This window comes from Sorex fumeus, unplaced genomic scaffold (assembly GCF_029834395.1).
Source record: "Sorex fumeus unplaced genomic scaffold, SorFum_2.1 ptg000073l, whole genome shotgun sequence".
Taxonomy (NCBI): domain Eukaryota; kingdom Metazoa; phylum Chordata; class Mammalia; order Eulipotyphla; family Soricidae; genus Sorex; species Sorex fumeus.
Window position 1 is genome coordinate 18,419,179 of NW_026606130.1, and position 17,833 is coordinate 18,437,011.

The following is a 17,833-nucleotide window of genomic DNA, read 5'->3' on the forward strand; positions in this document are numbered from 1 at the left end:
AAGCCCCAAACATTTTTATATGTCAGAGGTTATATTTGTATCTTTTTCTGTGAATTATCTGTTTATATCCTCTGTCCATTTTTCCCTTGGGTTGTTGGACTTTCCTTGATTTCTAGAATATGGTTAGATAAATAAGATCTCTGTGAATAATAGCAGCTGTCAATACTTTTTCTCATTTTAACTATTCTTTTACCTTTGCTGATGAATTTTTCCAAGCACATTTAATCTTTTGTAAAAAAATTATTTTTTATTGATTCTACATTTTGAATTGTACTTTCTTGATAAAATTGTGTTAACAGTGTTTCATCTGCCTCTGTTTCCAATCCTCCTAGTAGTATCCTCACACACTATATAACTTACTTTAACCAATAGAAAAGTAGCAAATCTGATATAAGCAAACTTGATATAAGCAGTGACTTTAAAAAGCTTTATTATTTTTAAGTTCTTTTTTTGGACCCTAGGCACCACTTCAAGACATACCCATGGTGGTAGTGGGATTGGTGATGAAGTAGTATAAGCCAAAGCCCAACTATCAATAACTTTATAAGTAATAGTTATTTAATATAATATTTAAATTTTATTAAAATTTAAACAGGCCTGGAGCGATAGCACAGTGGGTAGGGTGTTTGCTTTGCACACGGCCGACCCGGGTTTGATTCCTCCGCCTCTCTCGGAGAGCCGGGCAAGCTACCAAGAGTATCCCCCCCTGCACGGCAGAGCCTGACAAGCTCCCCGTGGCCTACTTGATATGCCAAAAACAGTAACAGCAAGTCTCACAATGGAGCCCGCTCAAGCAAATCAACGAACAACAGTGGACAGTGCTTTAAGGAACAGACAACATACCCAGGGTAACTTGCTATAGGAATGTGAAAGACAGGTAGAAATGAACCTGGTTGTTCCAGGTAAGCCATTTTGTAGCAACCAACCTCCAACCTAAATATTCATTTTGTTTTGTGGAGTAGAGGATTTGAGCCACACCCAGTGATGCTCAGGGCTTACTCTTGACTGTCTCGGGATCACTTCTGGTGGTAGGACAATATGTGGTGCCAGAGATGAAACCAGGATTGGCTTCATTCAAGCTAGTGCCTTGCATTCCCTCTGATCCCATTAATTTTTCCTCCATAATCGTCACAATCTCCCATCATTTTTTGGGAAAGAACTTTGGGCCACACCCAGAGCATACAGTCGTGGTTCTGTGTTCAGGAGTGACAACTGGCGGTGCTGAAGATCTCCCTGTAATCCCAAGGATTCAAACGGAGTTTGGCCACATGAAAGTCAGGTATCTTAACCCTATTTCTGTGGCCCATCCCCTATCATTTTCTTCCTTTTCAGATATATCATAGCTTTGATTGCATGCTTTTTTACCCACTTGAGTTTAGAAATGAAAAAAAAATTCTAAATTAGTTTATATATATGATTTTGAGTCTCTGTTTAAGAGTATTAGTTGTCTTTCCATTTCCTCATTCGGAGTGTTGTTTTCTCATAAAGCTTTTTTTTCTATCATATTCCTCTCTATTGATGTTTTGTCTTGAACACCTGTTGATCAATTCTCTGTTGATGTGATGTCTTGAACTGAATCTCAGTGCTTAGAAGAGGTCACATTCCTTTGTTCGCTGTGCTTGATACATGCTCACTGGTGAGTTGAATTTTTAGTTGCGGTGCTTGTGCACATTTACTGTGGGGGGTGTCACACAGTGCTCACATATCTTTGCAAAGCTCACTGGAGGTTATACCCTTAAGTTACAGTGTTCAAACACTCCTGGATGTAAAGTGACAGGAAATTACATTTTAGTGCTGGGATCACAGATAACAGAGTTAGGCACAGACAACAGAGCTACTAGGATCACAAAGCATGCTGGGAGGCACTGGGGATTGAATGTATGGCCTCATACTTGTGAAGCAGGCTATTTAGCTACAAAGCCATCTCCCATATCATCATAAAGGTAAAGGTAAAGGCCCTCCCGTTGATCGTCGATTTGCTCGAGCGGGCCCAGAAACGTCTCCATTGGAGACCTTGTTGTTACTGTGTCTGGCATATCGAATACTCTCAGTAGCTTGCCGGGCTCTCCGAGAGGGGCGGAGGAATCGAACTCGCGTCGGCCATGTTGGCCGCTTGTAAGGCTAACGCCCTACCCGCTGTGCTATCGCTCCAGCCCCATAAAAGTTTTTTTATAAATTTATTTATTGAATCATCGTGAGGGCAGTTACAAAGCTTTGGGGTTTAAGTCTCGATCATACAATGCTGAAACACTCATCCTTTCACCAGTGTACATTTTCCACCACCAAAGCCCCCAGTATACCCCCCATCCCACACCCTCCCCCTACATGTGTGGCAGATGATGTCAACATTACTCTCTCTACTTTGATTACATTCAGTATTTTGACATCAGACCTAACATTATTATTTGGGATTTTACCCCAACATTCACATCTGCTGAAAAGGCAACATTAGACAATTTGTTTTCTATTGCTGATAATGAATAGCATATGATGTTGCGTTGTCACTACCACAGCCATGTGATTTTGGAATTCTGAAATCTTAATAATTAAGATAATCTGGAGGGATTTCTGCCAAAAACCACTGGATTTCAATATTTGTTTCTGAGTCTCTGGGATCATGGAGGCTCGGGGTCTGCCATCTTCCAGAGGCAATGGACAGACAGGTAGGGGCCTCATGGGATGGGGGTGAAGCCGGCCCTTTCCTCCCTCACCCCAAGTCACAGCCCATGAACAGGCCCTCTGGCTATGCAACAACCTTAATAAAAGGTTTAAACATTTCTTGTTAATTGTTTCTAGAAACAAACTTAACATTTCTTAACATTTCTTGTTAAGTTTGTTTCTAGTGATTTTCTATAGATTGAATGTATAGCCCCAAAATTAATAAGTTGAAATAAGCGATAGCACAGCAGTAGGGCGTTTGCCTTGCACACAGCCATCATGGCTGACCCGAGTTCAATTCCTCTGCCCCTCATCGGAGAGCCCAGCAAGCTACCAAGAGTATCTCTCCTGCACGGCAGAGCCCGGCAAGCTACCGAGAGTATTCGATATGCCAAACACAGTAACAACAAAATCTCCAATGGAGTTGTTACTAGGCCCGCTCGAGCAAATCGATGAACAATGGGAGGACAGTGACAATAATGTCTAATGTGATGGTATTTTTAGGCAGAGCTTTGGGAGATGTTTTCGTCATAGGAATAGAGCCCCCAGAATGGAACTTCAGAGAACACCCTAGCTCATTCATGCACATGTGAAGTCATAGCTAAAAGGACATCTATGAACCAGCAAATGGGTGGTTGCTAAACACAAATCTGCCAGAGCTTTGATCTTGAATTTCCTCAGCTCTCAAACTGTGAAAAATAAGTATATGTTGCTTAAAAGCTAGCCAATCTATAAATATTCTGTCATAGCAGCCCCAGTGTACTCAGACAATATTGTATCATATTTACTGATCCCGACTCTGTGCTCAGGGATCACTCCTAGCAGAGCTCATGGTATCATATGTGTTGATGGGGATCGAACCCAGGTTTGTTGCATACAAGACAAGGACTCTAATCATTGTATTATAGCTCTGTCCCCAGAACCCTTCAGATATTTTCTAACTAAATGGTTTCATATCCAACTGCCTTACTGAGTTCATTTGTGTATAACAGTTTGTGTTGATTTCCTTAGGGTTATTTTTTTCTCAGTTACACATTGAGGAGGATAGCATGGGTCACATCCTTCAGTGCTCACATCTATTCTTTGCTCTGTGCTCAAAGGACCATATGTGGTGACTGGGATCCAGATGGCAGCACTGCAAGCAAAGTAAGTGCCTTACCTCCTGTATTCTATCTCTGGCCCTACTTATACATTCTTATCTATTAATAAGTATAGGCTTTTTGTTTTGTTTTGTTTTGTTTTGTTTGGGGGCCATGCCCGCCAATGTGCAAGGGTTACTCCTTGCTCTACACTCAGGAATTATACCTGGAAGTGCAGGGCACCATATGGGATGCCAGGGATGGACCTTGGGTTGGCCATGTGCAAGGCAAGCACCCTACCTCCTGTACTATCTCTCTAGACCAAATAATTACAGATTTAAGCTTCCTGTCACCGCCGCCACAGAGGTTGTAAGCACCAGGCTGCTTGGCTGTCTCAAGATGTGCTACATTGCCTCCTACCTGCTGGCCGCCCTGGGGTACAATGCATCCCCCAGCGCCAAGGACATCAAGAAGATCCTGGGACGATGGCGGACGAAGGTGGACGATGACTGGCTCAACAAGGTCATCAGTGAATTGAGCGGGAAAAACATTGAGGATGTGATCACTCAGGGCATCGGCAAGCTGGCCAGTGTTCCTGCCGGAGGGGCTGTGGACGTGTTGGCCGCCCCCGGAACCACAGCACCTGCAGCTGGCTCTGCCCCCTCATCAGAGGATAAAAAAGACGAGAAGGAGGAGTCTGAGGAGTCAGATAACGACATGGGATTTGGCTTGTTCGATTAGTCACTACCCCAATAAAACCCTTTTCTAGGCCTGAATAACAACAATAATAATAATAATATTTAAAGATTTTAGCTTCTCCATTCCAATTATGTTATTTATTTCTCTTTTCTAATTACAATGCTTGCTACTTCTAATAGAGTAATAAATTGTAATGGAGAGAGTAGACTCCCCTACCTGATTTTATCATATAAGTATCACTAATATCTCCTGATTAGAAGGGCTATTTGATCTGGATATATGTATATGCATAAATATATCAAGAAATAAAAGTTATAGTCTTCTTATATTGAACTTTTATAAATAATAGTTGTTGTAGTAGTCTGAAGAAATAGTACAGTGAGTAAGGTACTTGCCTTGCACGTACCTGATTCAGGTTCAATCCCCAGCATCCCATATGGACCCCAGAGTACCTACAGGAGTAATTCCTTAGTGTCTAACCAGGCATAGTCCTTGACAAATGCTAGATGTGACCAAACACTTAAAGAAAACTAAAACAGGCAGCATACAGCCGGAAGAGAAGGGCCACATGGAGGGCGGGACCCACAGCTCCCGGAGAAAAAGAAAAAAACAGGTTCCAAAAAGAGCCGAGATCATCGGGAAGTCCCAGATGGGGTAGATACCGCATCCCGCCTCCCCCAGATGGAACCCCGGTGACCAGAAGCCTCTACAAGCACAGCTCGAGTATGCGGGAACTAGGACTTTTTCTCAAATCTGCCGGGACTACAGCTCCCAGGTAACCTCTGATTCCGGAAGTCACGCCCACAGCCCGCCCCCCAGCGCCATCTTTACAGCATACAGTCGGAAGAGAAGGGCCACATGGAGGGCGGGACCCACAGCTCCCGGAGAAAAAGAAAAAGGTTCCAAAAAGAGCCTCATCGGGAAGTCCCAGATGGGGTAGGTACCGCATCCCGGCTCCCCCAGATGGAACCCCGGTGACCAGAAGCCTCTACAAGCACAGCTCGAGTATGCGGGAACTAGGACTTTTCCTTAAAACAGCACGGCTGCTTACACGGCCGCGCGACATCTCTCTATATACAAAGTGATCAATGGGAAGTAAACCACCTAACGTTTCTCCCTGAAAATCAGAGTTAAGTTTGGAGCACGGCCACAGCCCCAGAAACACAAGGACTTAATGCAGAACCCAGCAGCTTGGAGCAGAAAAGTGAAAGGACTATGCGTTAATCCAGGCCATCATGTCTGCCCGGAGGGAAAAGGGTGTTGCCCCATTCGCCCTCTCTTCTCTGGAAAGAAGGATGGCGGCCGCATGGGAGCCTTGTGGACAGCAGGTATGAGCCGGGGGTGTGGGGGCGACTAAAACCTCATGGGAAGGGGGGCGTTCCGGTCCGTCCTTCATGCCCTACCGAGGTCACCAGTTGCCCCCCGCGAGTGGCTCTCCAGCACAGCCATGGCCCCAGAAGCACAAGGACTTAATGCAGAACCCAGCAGCTTGGAGCAGAAAAGTGAAAGGACTATGCGTTAATCCAGGCCATCATGTGTGCCCGGAGGGGAAAGGGTGTTGCTCCCTTCCGCCCTCCTCCCTCTGGAAAGAAAGATGGCGGCCACACGGGAGCCTTGTGGACAACAGGTATGAGCCGGGGGTGTGGGGGTGACTAAAACCTCATGGGAAGGGGGGCGTTCCGGTCCGTCCTTCATGCCCTACCGAGGTCACCAGGTGCCCCCCACGAGCGGCTCTCCAGCACGGCCACAGCCCCAGAAGCACAAGGACTTAATGCAGAACCCGGCAGCTTGGAGCAGAAAAGTGAACTGACTATGCATTAATCCAGGCCATCATGTCTGCCCGGAGGGGAAAGGGTGTTGCTCCCTTCTGCCCTCCTCCCTCTGGAAAGAAAGATGGCGGCCGCAAGTGGAGCCTCGTGGACAGCAGGTATGAGCCAGGGGTGTGGGGGCGACTAAAACCTCATGGGAAGGGGGGTGTTCCGGTCCGTCCTTCACGCCCTACCGAGGTCACCAGTTGCCCCCCACGAGCGGCTCTCCAGCATGGCCACAGCCCCAGAAGTACAAGGACTTAATGCAGAACCCAGCAGCTTGGAGCAGAAAAGTGAAAGGACTATGCGTTAATCCAGGCCATCATGTCTGCCCGGAGGGGAAAGGGTTTTGCCCCATTCGCTCTCTCTTCTCTGGAAAGAAGGATGGCGGCCCCATGGGAGCCTTGTGGACAGCAGGTATGAGCCGGGGGTGTGGGGGTGACTAAAACCTCATGGGAAGGGGGGCGTTCCGGTCCGTCCTTCACGCCCTACAGAGGTCACCATTTGCCCCCCGTGAGTGGCTCTCCAGCACAGCCATGGCCCCAGAAGCACAAGGACTTAATGCAGAACCCAGCAGCTTGGAGCAGAAAAGTGAAAGGACTATGCGTTAATCCAGGCCATCATGTGTGCCCGGAGGGGAAAGGGTGTTGCTCCCTTCTGCCCTCCTCCCTCTGGAAAGAAAGATGGGGGGCCACATGGGAGCCTTGTGGACAGCAGGTATGAGCCGGGGGTGTGGAGGCGACTAAAACCTCATGGGAAGGGGGGTGTTCCGGTCCGTCCTTCATGCCCTACCGAGGTCACCAGTTGCCCCCCCACGAGCGGCTCTCCAGCACAGCCACGGCCCCAGAAGCACAAGGACTTAATGCAGAACCCGGCAGCTTGGAGCAGAAAAGTGAACGGACTATGCGTTAATCCAGGCCATCATGTCTGCCCGGAGGGGAAAGGGTGTTGCTCCCTTCTGCCCTCCTCCCTCTGGAAAGAAAGATGGCGGCCGCAAGTGGAGCCTTGTGGACAGCAGGTATGAGCCAGGGGTGTGGGGGCGACTAAAACCTCATGGGAAGGGGGGCGTTCCGATCCGTCCTTCACGCCCTACCGAGGTCACCAGTTGCCCCCCACAAGCGGCTCTCCAGCATGGCCACAGCCCCAGAAGCACAAGGACTTAATGCAGAACCCAGCAGCTTGGAGCAGAAAAGTGAAAGGACTATGCGTTAATCCAGGCCATCATGTCTGCCCGGAGGGGAAAGGGTTTTGCCCCATTCGCTCTCTCTTCTCTGGAAAGAAGGATGGCGGCCCCATGGGAGCCTTGTGGACAGCAGGTATGAGCCGGGGGTGTGGGGGTGACTAAAACCTCATGGGAAGGGGGGCGTTCCGGTCCGTCCTTCACGCCCTACAGAGGTCACCATTTGCCCCCCGTGAGTGGCTCTCCAGCACAGCCATGGCCCCAGAAGCACAAGGACTTAATGCAGAACCCGGCAGCTTGGAGCAGAAAAGTGAAAGGACTATGCGTTAATCCAGGCCATCATGTCTGCCCGGAGGGGAAAGGGTGTTGCTCCCTTCTGCCCTCCTCCCTCTGGAAAGAAAGATGGCGGCCACACGGGAGCCTTGTGGACAGCAGGTATGAGCCGGGGGTGTGGGGGCGACTAAAACCTCATGGGAAGGGGGGCGTTCCGGTCCATCCTTCATGCCCTACCGAGGTCACCAGTTGCCCCCACGAGCGGCTCTCCAGCACAGCCATGGCCCCAGAAGCACAAGGACTTAATGCAGAACCCGGCAGCTTGGAGCAGAAAAGTGAAAGGACTATGCGTTAATCCAGGCCATCATGTCTGCCCGGAGGGGAAAGGGTGTTGCTCCCTTCTGCCCTCCTCCCTCTGGAAAGAAAGATGGCGGCCGCAAGTGGAGCCTTGTGGACAGCAGGTATGAGCCGGGGGTGTGGGGGCGACTAAAACCTCATGGGAAGGGGGGCGTTTCGGTCCGCCCTTCACGCCCTACCGAGGCCACCAGTTGCCCCCCACGAGCGGCTCTCCAGCACGGCCATGACTCCAGAGCACAGAAACCAATTTCTTAACTATCTGACTTTCAGTAGAAATACTTCCAGAGTCAATAAGTAAAATAGCAGAAATCCAAAACCAACATTTAATTCTTGAACCCAGCTGTAGAAAGCAAATCACTTCACAATGCTTTTTCAGCATGTCTGATTTGGGGGGGGGGGGGTAAACTCTAAATAATAGTGGTGAATCTTTTAATGAAACAATGAATCTAATCAAAGCAGATAGAGTGTTAACTAGAATTCATCTGCCTCACAGGGACTGGGAGGGGTGGGGGTGGAGTCTTATTGGGGTTTTTCATGGTAAAAAATAAGTATTGGTAAAGGGAAATGTGTTTGATATTTGCATGACTGAGACCTAAACCTGAAAGCTTTGTAACCGTTCCCACAGTGATTCAATAAATAAATAAATTAAAAAAAAAACTAAAACAAAAAAAATCTCCTGAGTTCATGAATAGATATTATAAGTATTGAGGGGTTGGGTGTGTAGCTCAACAATAGAACACTTACATGTGTGAGACCCTGAATTTGATCCCTAACTTTACAAAATAGATGAAATGGATCTTGATATTCTTCCTTTATCATTTTTTGTTGTTGTATTGTTCTGGGCCATATCCAGTGATGCTCAGAGGCTTTTCCTGGCTCTGCACTCTGGAATCACTCCTTGCAGTGCTTTGGGGACCATATGGGATGCTGGGGATCAAAACAAAGTTAACTACTTGTGTGGCACACGCTTTACCCACTACCCACTGTACTATCACTCCAGCCCCTATGTTATTGACTTTTCTAATACTAAATAATTTTCTATTATTGAAGTCTTGAATTCTGCATTTATTATTTTATATTGATATTCATGAGTGAAGATATTATATAACTTTCATCTTACTAATTTTTGTCAGATATCGGTATCAGTATTATATTTATTCCATAAAAACAATCTGAAGATTTTCTTCTTCATCTTGTCTCCACTACCCGTGGTGTATTCTATATGCCAAAAACAGTAACAATAACGAGTCTCATTCCTCTGACCCTGAAAGAGCCTCCAGTATGGCAGCGTTGGGAAAGATGAATAAGGAGAAACTGCTAAAATCTCAGGACTGGGACAAATGAAGACATTACTGGCACCCACTCCAGTAAATCAATGAACAACAGGATAACAGTGATACAGTGATACAGTGATCTAGTCTCCAAAACATCATTCAAAATATCTGCTTTAGTTGACTTTCCTGGTGAAAGCATACTAGTTTGGTGCTCTTTATAACTTTGTAGTTTCATACAAATTGGTATTTTTTATAATTTTCTAAATAATTTGTATAGAGCTTGTGAGGAAATCTTTTCTGATGTTGAAAATACCTTCTTTGGGGTCAGAGAGATACTTCGTTGGATAGGGTACTTGCCTTGCACAAGGCAACCCAAGTTTTATCCCTGGTACTACGTATGCTTCTCTGAGCCCTCCAGGAATGATCCCTGAATGCAGAGTCAGGAGTAAGCCCTGTGCACCCCTAGGTGTGGTCCCCAACACAAAATAAAATAAAAAGAAATGAAATATCCTTTTTTGTTAAGTGCAACTCTTAATTTCCTGTTTTCTGTGTTTCATCCTTTTCTTGATTGTGTAAATTCCGGACCGGGGCTGGCTGTTGGTAACGGGAGGGCGAAGGAAGAATGAGAACCAAGCTGGTTGCTGATGAGTTTTCGTTTATTCTATCTCTCGTCTCTCCCAGCTCTCTCCAACCCTCTGTGTGTATGTGTCTCTGTCTAACCGCACCATTCTTTCTTCCCGCTGTATCTGTCTTCTCTATCTCTGTGCTGTCTCCGTAACCATCTCTCCTTCTGACTCTGACTCTCCTCTGCTTCTCACTCTCTGGATCTCCTCTGACTCTGTCTCTCTGGATCCCCTCGCTTCTCACTGACTCTCTGGATTCTCGCTCTCCTGGATCCCCGCCTGCTTCTCACTCTTGATTCTCTGGATTCTATCACTTCTGGCTCTCTCTTCCCCCTGCTTCTGGCTCCAACTGCTTCCTGGCTCTCTTTCTCCGCTTCCCCTGACTGGATCCGTATTTTTCTTCCAATCTTACAGTTTTAGTTTATATAGCAGTCACATAGGGTGGTGATACAAAGGTGGGGTTGAACATTAACAAATCAACAAAGAGAGGTAAGGCCACTCCTCCAGGAGATTAACTCAGGGACAAAATCTCATCTAAGGAGATTACTCCAGATTCTAGGAGTTCTGCTCGAGGATTCCATGCAAGGTGTGTTGCTTTCTTCTTTCCTCAGCTAGTAATACACTTAAGTAGTTGTAATAAATTTACTTCTAATATTTATAGCAATGTCATTCTGTATGAGCACAGTAAAAGATATATCAAGCTTTAAGTTTTGTTCTTCCTGAGAACATCTCATTATATATTCCAGACCACAGTCCTCAGGCCAGTTTAGTCTTCCTAACCCCAGCAGGGTCCTTATCTCTTTTGGATCATGACAGAGTTTGTCCATGAACGTGCTCTTAACTTACAGTTAAGTATTATGGCGCTTGGCCTGGCCCATTTCGATGCCATGGTAGCTCACAGCTTGCTGTGAGTCCATTCAGTCCCTGCTTTTGGGGTGCTAGGAACTAAGGACAACTGAGTTGAGAAAGCAGATATCCAGAAGCGAATATTATTTGGAGTCAATTCCCAAGTTACAAAAGCATAATATTAACTGTCTTCCTGTGTCCATACAAAAAAGGACATTGGTTTAAGGTAAACTATGCAAAAGACATAACTTACAATACAAGTTCAGTGTCCTTAGAAGGATCTGATCTTACAAGTTAATAGAATCTGATTAGAGAAAAAGGTGATTAACTGGTTGGGAATGAGAGCACAGAGAAGAGTTTACAGATAAACAAAGGAATGGGAGTGACTGGGGGGCACTGTGATGGGTGTAACCCCATAAACCTAAGTTCCCTGCGGCAAGGTTGAAAGGACAAACCAATGTTATCCTATACTTGATTATTTTATTTAATGACTTATGTATCCATCTGTTACTATTATTATTATTATTGATATTAGTTTGGGGGGGCTACACCGAGCTGCACTCAGAGCTACTCCTGGCTCTATGCTCAGAGGTCACTCCTGGCAGAATTTAAGGGTTTTTGGGGTTTGTATGTGGTGCCAGGAATTGAGTCCCGGGTCAACTTCATGCAAGGTAAACATGTTATATGCTGTACTATCTCTCCAGACCCTGTATCTATTATAGAGAATAGGCTCATTTCTTTATTAGTTCTAATGCTTCTTTTTTTGACTTTTAAAAAACTTTATTTATGTGGTAGGGCATTTGCCTTGCACGCAGCCAACATAGCCAACCCAAGTTCGATTCCTCCACCCCTCTCGGAGAGCCCGGCAAGCTACTGAGAGTATCTCGCCCGCACGGCAGAGCCTGGCAAGCTACCCTTGATGTATCCGATATGCCAAACACAGTAACAACAAAGTCTCCAATGGAGACGTTACTGGGCCCGCTCGAGCAAATCGATGAACAATGGGAGGACAGTGACAGTGACAGTGACGTTCTTTAAAGAACTGTGATTTACAAAGTTATTTATAGTTGGGTTGTAGGAATATAATATTTTGACAACAATCCCACCATCAGTGTCAACTTCTCTCCACCACTGTTTCTATACTCCATCCCCACCCCACCATTCTTGCCTGCCACACTGATAGACAGACACATCACAAAGTTCAGTGGTTGCAGCTTAGATCTCTTGTTTTCAGTGTTGTTTAATCTGTGATTTGGATAAATAATTATACCACTCTCCCACATCATCAGTATAACCAATGTCCCTGACAGAAATATGGAATGCTTCACAAATTTGTATGCCATCCTTGCACAGGGGCCATGCTAATCTTCTCTGTATAGTTTCAATTTTAGTATATGTGCTGTTAAAGCAAGCACTCTAATGCTTCTTCTAATGCCTGTGTTTGAACTTTTGTCTTTTGTCTTCTGTTTCCTTTAAATTTGCTTTGAACTTTTAGAGTTAGATGCTCATTAATGTAATTTTCCTTTCTTTTTAAATAAAAGTATTTAAGGCTATAAACTTTTCTCTGACCATTAATTTTACTGTATCCATACATTTAAATATGTATTATCTTCATGACTACCCTTACCGTCTAGAAATTCAGCAGATTCCGTTTTACATTTTACTTTAATTCAAGAGTTGTTTGATAGAAAGTATTACAGATTCATATGTAAGATCTATTTTAAATCAGGTTATATTTTTATCCAGTTGTGATCAAAGTGATTGTATTAGTCCTACGTTTTTAATCTATTGGAAATTTTCCTTTTGGTGTTAATGTTGTTTGTCTGAGAGTCTATCCTTATTCCAATACCATAATGCCATAATGATCAAAACAGCATGGAATAAACTTTTAGACCAATGGGCCAGAAAAGAATATACAAGTATAAACTCCCACATATATGGTCAGCTAATTTTTGACAAAGGTGCTGAGAGCATGAAATGGAGTAAAGACAGTCTCTTCAACAAATGATGTTGGCAAAACTGGATAACCGCATGTAAAAAAATTAAAACTGGATCCATATCTGACACTTTCCACCAAAGTAAGTTAAAAGTTTAATCAAGGACCTTAAGATCCAAATATATAAAATACATTGAAGACAATATAGGCAGAACACTCCAAGATCTGGACTTCAAAGGTATCTTCAGTGATACAATGCTGCTGGCAAAGGTGACAGAACCAAAAAACAAATGAGACTACATCAAATTATGTAGTTTTTGCATGGCAAAAGAAGAACAGACTAAAAAAGCAGCAAACTGAATGAGAGAAAACATTTGCAGCCAACACATCAGGTAAAGGGTTGATATCTAGGATATATAAATTACTAACAAAGATCAGCACTGTCGCACTGTCGCACTGTAGCACTGTAGCACTGTCCTCCCATTGTTCCTCAATTTGCTCGAGCAGGCACCAGTAACACCTCCATTGTCAGGCTTGTTGTTACTGTTTTTGGCATATCGAATATGCCACAGGGAGCTTCCCAGGCTCTGCCATGCAGGGGGGATACTCTTGGTAGCGTGCCGGGCTCTCTGAGAGGGATGCAGGAATCGAACCGGGGTTGGCCACGTGCAAGGCAAATGCCTTACCCGCTGTGCTATCGCAAAGATCAGCAACAGAAAAAATAAAACTTCTTCAAAAATGGGGAAAGGAAATGAGTAGGAAATACTCTGAGGAAGACCAACAGATGGACAACAGGCACATAAAAAATGATCATCATGACTTATTGTTAGGGAAATTCAAATCAAATCAAGTTCTTAAAAATGAGTTCTTAAAAGGCCCTCCCGTTGATCGTCGATTTGCTCGAGCGGGCCCAGTAACGTCTCCATTGGAGACTTTGTTGTTACTGTGTCTGGCATATCGAATACTCTCGGTAGCTTGCCGGGCTCTCCGAGAGGGGCGGAGGAATCGAACTCGGGTCGGCCATGTTGGCCGCGTGTAAGGCGAACGCCCTACCCGCTGTGCTATTGCTCCAGCCCCAAATCAAATTAAAATCCAAAATAATAAGGTACCACCTTATGCCAGTGAGAGTGACACATATCAAAAATAATTGGAATAATCTATGTTGATGGGGTTTGTGGAGAAAAAAAGAACACTCATCCACTACTGTTGGCAATATTATCTGTTTCAACCCCTATGGAAAACGGTATTGAGGGTTCTCAGTAAACTTGAAATTGAGCTGCCCTATGACCCAACAATTCCACTTTTGGCATCTACGTCCAGGACAGAAAAATATTCATTCAAAAGTTTATGTGCACACCATTATTCATTGCAGCCCTCAGTATAATAGCTAAGGTTTGAAATCAACCTAGATGTCCAACAACAGATTAGTGGATCATAAAGGTGTGGACTATAATGCATCTGTAAGGAATTATGAGATCATGCAATTTGCTACAATGTGTATGGAACTGGGAGATTTCATGTTAAATGAACTAAGCCAGTAGAAGAATAAACAAAGGATGATATCACTTATATGTGTGTTTAGATTAACTTGATGAGGGAATTCAGTGGTTTAAAAGGGGATGCTGAAATCACCCTTGGTCCCAAAGCATAGGGAGGAGAAGAAAAAAGAGCTATTGAGGGGTGGGGGTGGAGTGGGGGGAGAAGAGACAGAGAAGCAACAGGCACAAGCATCAAGGTACGTCCATGTTGTTAAGGAATGATAGCACTAAATATCCACAGTGTCAACAACACTGAAATAATGATACCCAAAGTTTAATAACCAAACTTTAAAAGATACTTGTGGAGATGGCAAGCAGGGATGGTGGTGGAGGGGGCAGGGGTAGAGCAAGTAATCTGGGAATACTGGTGGAAGGAAGTTGACACTGGTAGCAGTATTGGTGATGGAACATTGTATGCCTAAATCCCAGCTACAAATATTGTAAATCAAGGTGCTTTAATAAAATAATATTTGGGAACAAAACAAGTAAGATTCAACAACACTGAAAATATGAGATCTAAGCTGCAACCACCAAACTTTATAATGTGCCTATCAAGGTGGTATTTGGTGGGAGGCAGGGATTGAGATGGCAGGTTGGGAGGAACAGGATAGAGCATGGGAACACTGGTGGAGGGAAGTTGACACTAGTAGTGGAATACATATGACTAAAACTAAATTATCAGTAACTTTGTAAATCATGATTAAAAAGAATTAAAAAATAAAATTTCTGTATTCATACTGGTTTTATTGGTGCTGTTTAATCTCTCCTAAAATGCATTAAATATCTCATTTTAGTGTATTTTATTTATCTAGTTTTCCATGCTTTATGTAAATTGCTATCTTATTCCTATCATAAAAATAGTCAATCTTTTTTTCTGTTTTTTTGGGGGGAGGGGGGTGTCACACCTGGCAGTCCTCAGAGCTTACTCCTGGCTATGCGATCAAGGGTCACTTTTAGTGGGCTCAGGGGACCATATGGATTGCTGAGGATTGAACCCAAGCCAGCTGTGTGCAAGACAAGCGCCCTTGGGTCCCAAAATAGTCGTAACCTTTGGCCAGAGATATAACAACAACGGAAGGTTCATTTCCTGGCACCACATGTGGTCCCCCAAAGTCCTGCAAGGGACCACATGAGCATAGAGCCAAGAGTAAGCCATGAAAAGCATCATGCTAAGCGAAATGAGTCAGAAAGAGAGGGATAGATATAGAAAGATTGCATTCATCTGGGGAACATAAAGTAACAAAATAGGAGACTAACACCCAAGAATAGCCGAAATAAGTACCAGGAGCTTTACTCCATGGTTTGAAGGCCAGTAACACATGCTAGGGGAAAAGGCAGCTCAGATAGAGAAGGGAGCACCAAATAAAGGGTATTGGGAGGATCCTCCTAGGAAGGGAAAAGCATGCTGAAAGTAGACTATAGACCGAACATGATTGCCACTCAATGCCTCTTTTGCAAACCACAGCACCCAAAAGGAGAGAGAGAACAGAGGGGAATGCCCTGCCACAGAGACAGGGTGGGATGGGGGGGGATGGGAGGGGAGGGATACTGAGATCCGTGGTGGTGGAAAATGGGCACTGGTGGAGGGATGGGTACTTAATCATTGTATAATTGAAACCCACGCACAAAAATTTGTAAGTATACAACTGTACCTCTTGGTTTGTCACTAATAAAAATTAAAAAAAAGAGTAAGCCACGAACATAGGTGGAAGTAGTGCAACTCCCCCCACCCCAATCATAACCTTCATTGTGAATTGTAGTAATTTTACCTCAGTTAATGACTTTTTGTCATAATCTATTCTGACATACTTTAGATATACAGAAAAGTTGAAAAGATTTTTATATGCCCTACTAGCTACCTCCCATGGTAATATTTTTATTACATTTCTCAAAAGTAATAGGTTAGTAGTAGTATATTGATTTCCCTCATGTGTGGTTTATAAAGAAGCAAAGTGAGGAAATAACAAATACTCAAGGTTAACAAACTGAGACTTGGTCTTTAATAGGAAGCATATCACTGTAGGGTGGACAGGGGATGCTGAGATGATGGGAGATAGAAAGGTACAGGGGACACTGGGACAATGATGGAGGGAAGCTGGTTTTGGTGGAAAGTGTGATGTTGAAGTTTTTTTATGCAGGAACCCCTGCCATTATCAATATTGTAAATCTGGGTGCCTAAAATTAAAATTTTGAAAACTAAAATTTAAAGCACTAAACTTTTCCTCTAATGACAAAAAACAGTACATCTTTGTGTCTATTGGTTTTATCACTCCTTTCCATTTTTACACCTTTCATTTCTTTTCTCTTTTTAAAAAGTCTTTTAGTTTTTGTGTCAAACATTAGTAAGAGTCTCTAGTGTTATTTTCAATATTCAGGGAAATTCATTTTAATTTTCCACTTAGTATAAAATATGATATAAATTTGGAATGTAGCCTTCATTAATTTAATAAATTTGTAAATTTGTGTTCTATTCCTGGCTTGCTAAATTTTATTATGAGCTGTCATATAAAACATTCTTTATTCATTAATTGAAATAATCATATGATTTTCTCCTTTAGTCTACTAATGTGCAAATTACATTGGTAGATTTCCTGGGTATAATTACTTCTCTTTGAATTCTTGGAATCAACTCCATTTGCTCATGATATATTTTTAATATACTCTTGGATTTGATTAATGTTCTATTTAAAATCAATATTTAAAGATAATAATTGATGTATAAAGTGAGCTGGGTAGTTTTTACCTTTCTTCTATCTTCTGGAATAACTTGTGAAATTCCCTTGGAGTCTGGCATACTGAATTTATAAGACTGTGTAAGTTTGGATGAGGTCATTGCCTCCAACCATTACCATTTTGGCTTCATTAATACTTAGTGAACTGTTCTACTTCTTCCTATAACATTTTAATTTTTTATGGCTTTCTAGGAAAATAACTTATCTAATTTTTCCAAATATTTCTGTGTAGTTACTAATAGTTAGGTTTCTGGCATGAATACCTAGTGATACCTTCATGAAAAGGAGGGTCAGAGGAAGTTTGGGTACCTTTGTACTTCCTGCAAAGCAGTGCCTATGTATAATTTTGTTATGTATATAGTTATTTATTTTTTACAAAATTATTTTCTTTTAATAAATATTTATACTTCATTTAAACTTCATAGATTACATAAGTGTGATTTTTATAGGCACTACACTGAGCAGTCCTGGGAACTAAGTGGTGCTGGGAATCAAACTTAGGGTCTCATACATTCTAGTTACTTACTCTACCTTTTGAGCCATGTTTCAGCTCCTCTTTTGTAACTTTGTATATTTTTAATTGTCTATTTATGTGCATACTTGCTGTGTTTTTATATTTGACCCTTTGATGTGTTTCTTTTTATTTATTTTTGTTACTAGGAGTTGGGTGGGGAGAAGTAAGGACTTGGTATGTTTTGTTTCTTTGTTTGGTCTGTTGTTTTTTGTTTTGAGTACCAATGATTGAACCTAGGGCCTCATAGATCAAGGCATGCACACTACCAATCAGCTACATACCTGCTTCCTCTGTGTTTGTGTTTTTTTTTTTTTAT

The 17,833-nt window shown here is 43.3% G+C and overlaps 1 protein-coding gene and 1 non-coding gene across 2 annotated transcripts; one reads left to right on the forward strand and one right to left on the reverse strand.

The window, feature by feature from the left end:
• The first annotated feature begins 4,136 nt into the window (after positions 1-4,136).
• On the forward strand, positions 4,137-4,498 carry LOC130038058 (60S acidic ribosomal protein P2-like). Its single transcript, XM_056129988.1, has one exon. The coding sequence runs from the start codon at positions 4,137-4,139 to the stop codon at positions 4,476-4,478; it is 342 nt and encodes a 113-aa protein (XP_055985963.1). The 3' UTR covers positions 4,479-4,498.
• Positions 4,499-12,105: 7,607 nt separating this feature from the next.
• LOC130038254 (U6 spliceosomal RNA) lies at positions 12,106-12,212 on the reverse strand. Its single transcript, XR_008794633.1, has one exon. It is a non-coding gene; the product is annotated as a U6 spliceosomal RNA (small nuclear RNA).
• Positions 12,213-17,833: the final 5,621 nt, after the last annotated feature.

What these genes read in the sequence shown, in the direction of transcription:
- LOC130038058 (XM_056129988.1), top strand. Translation starts at nt 4,137, where the DNA reads ATGTGCTACATTGCCTCCTACCTGCTGGCCGCCCTGGGGTACAATGCA.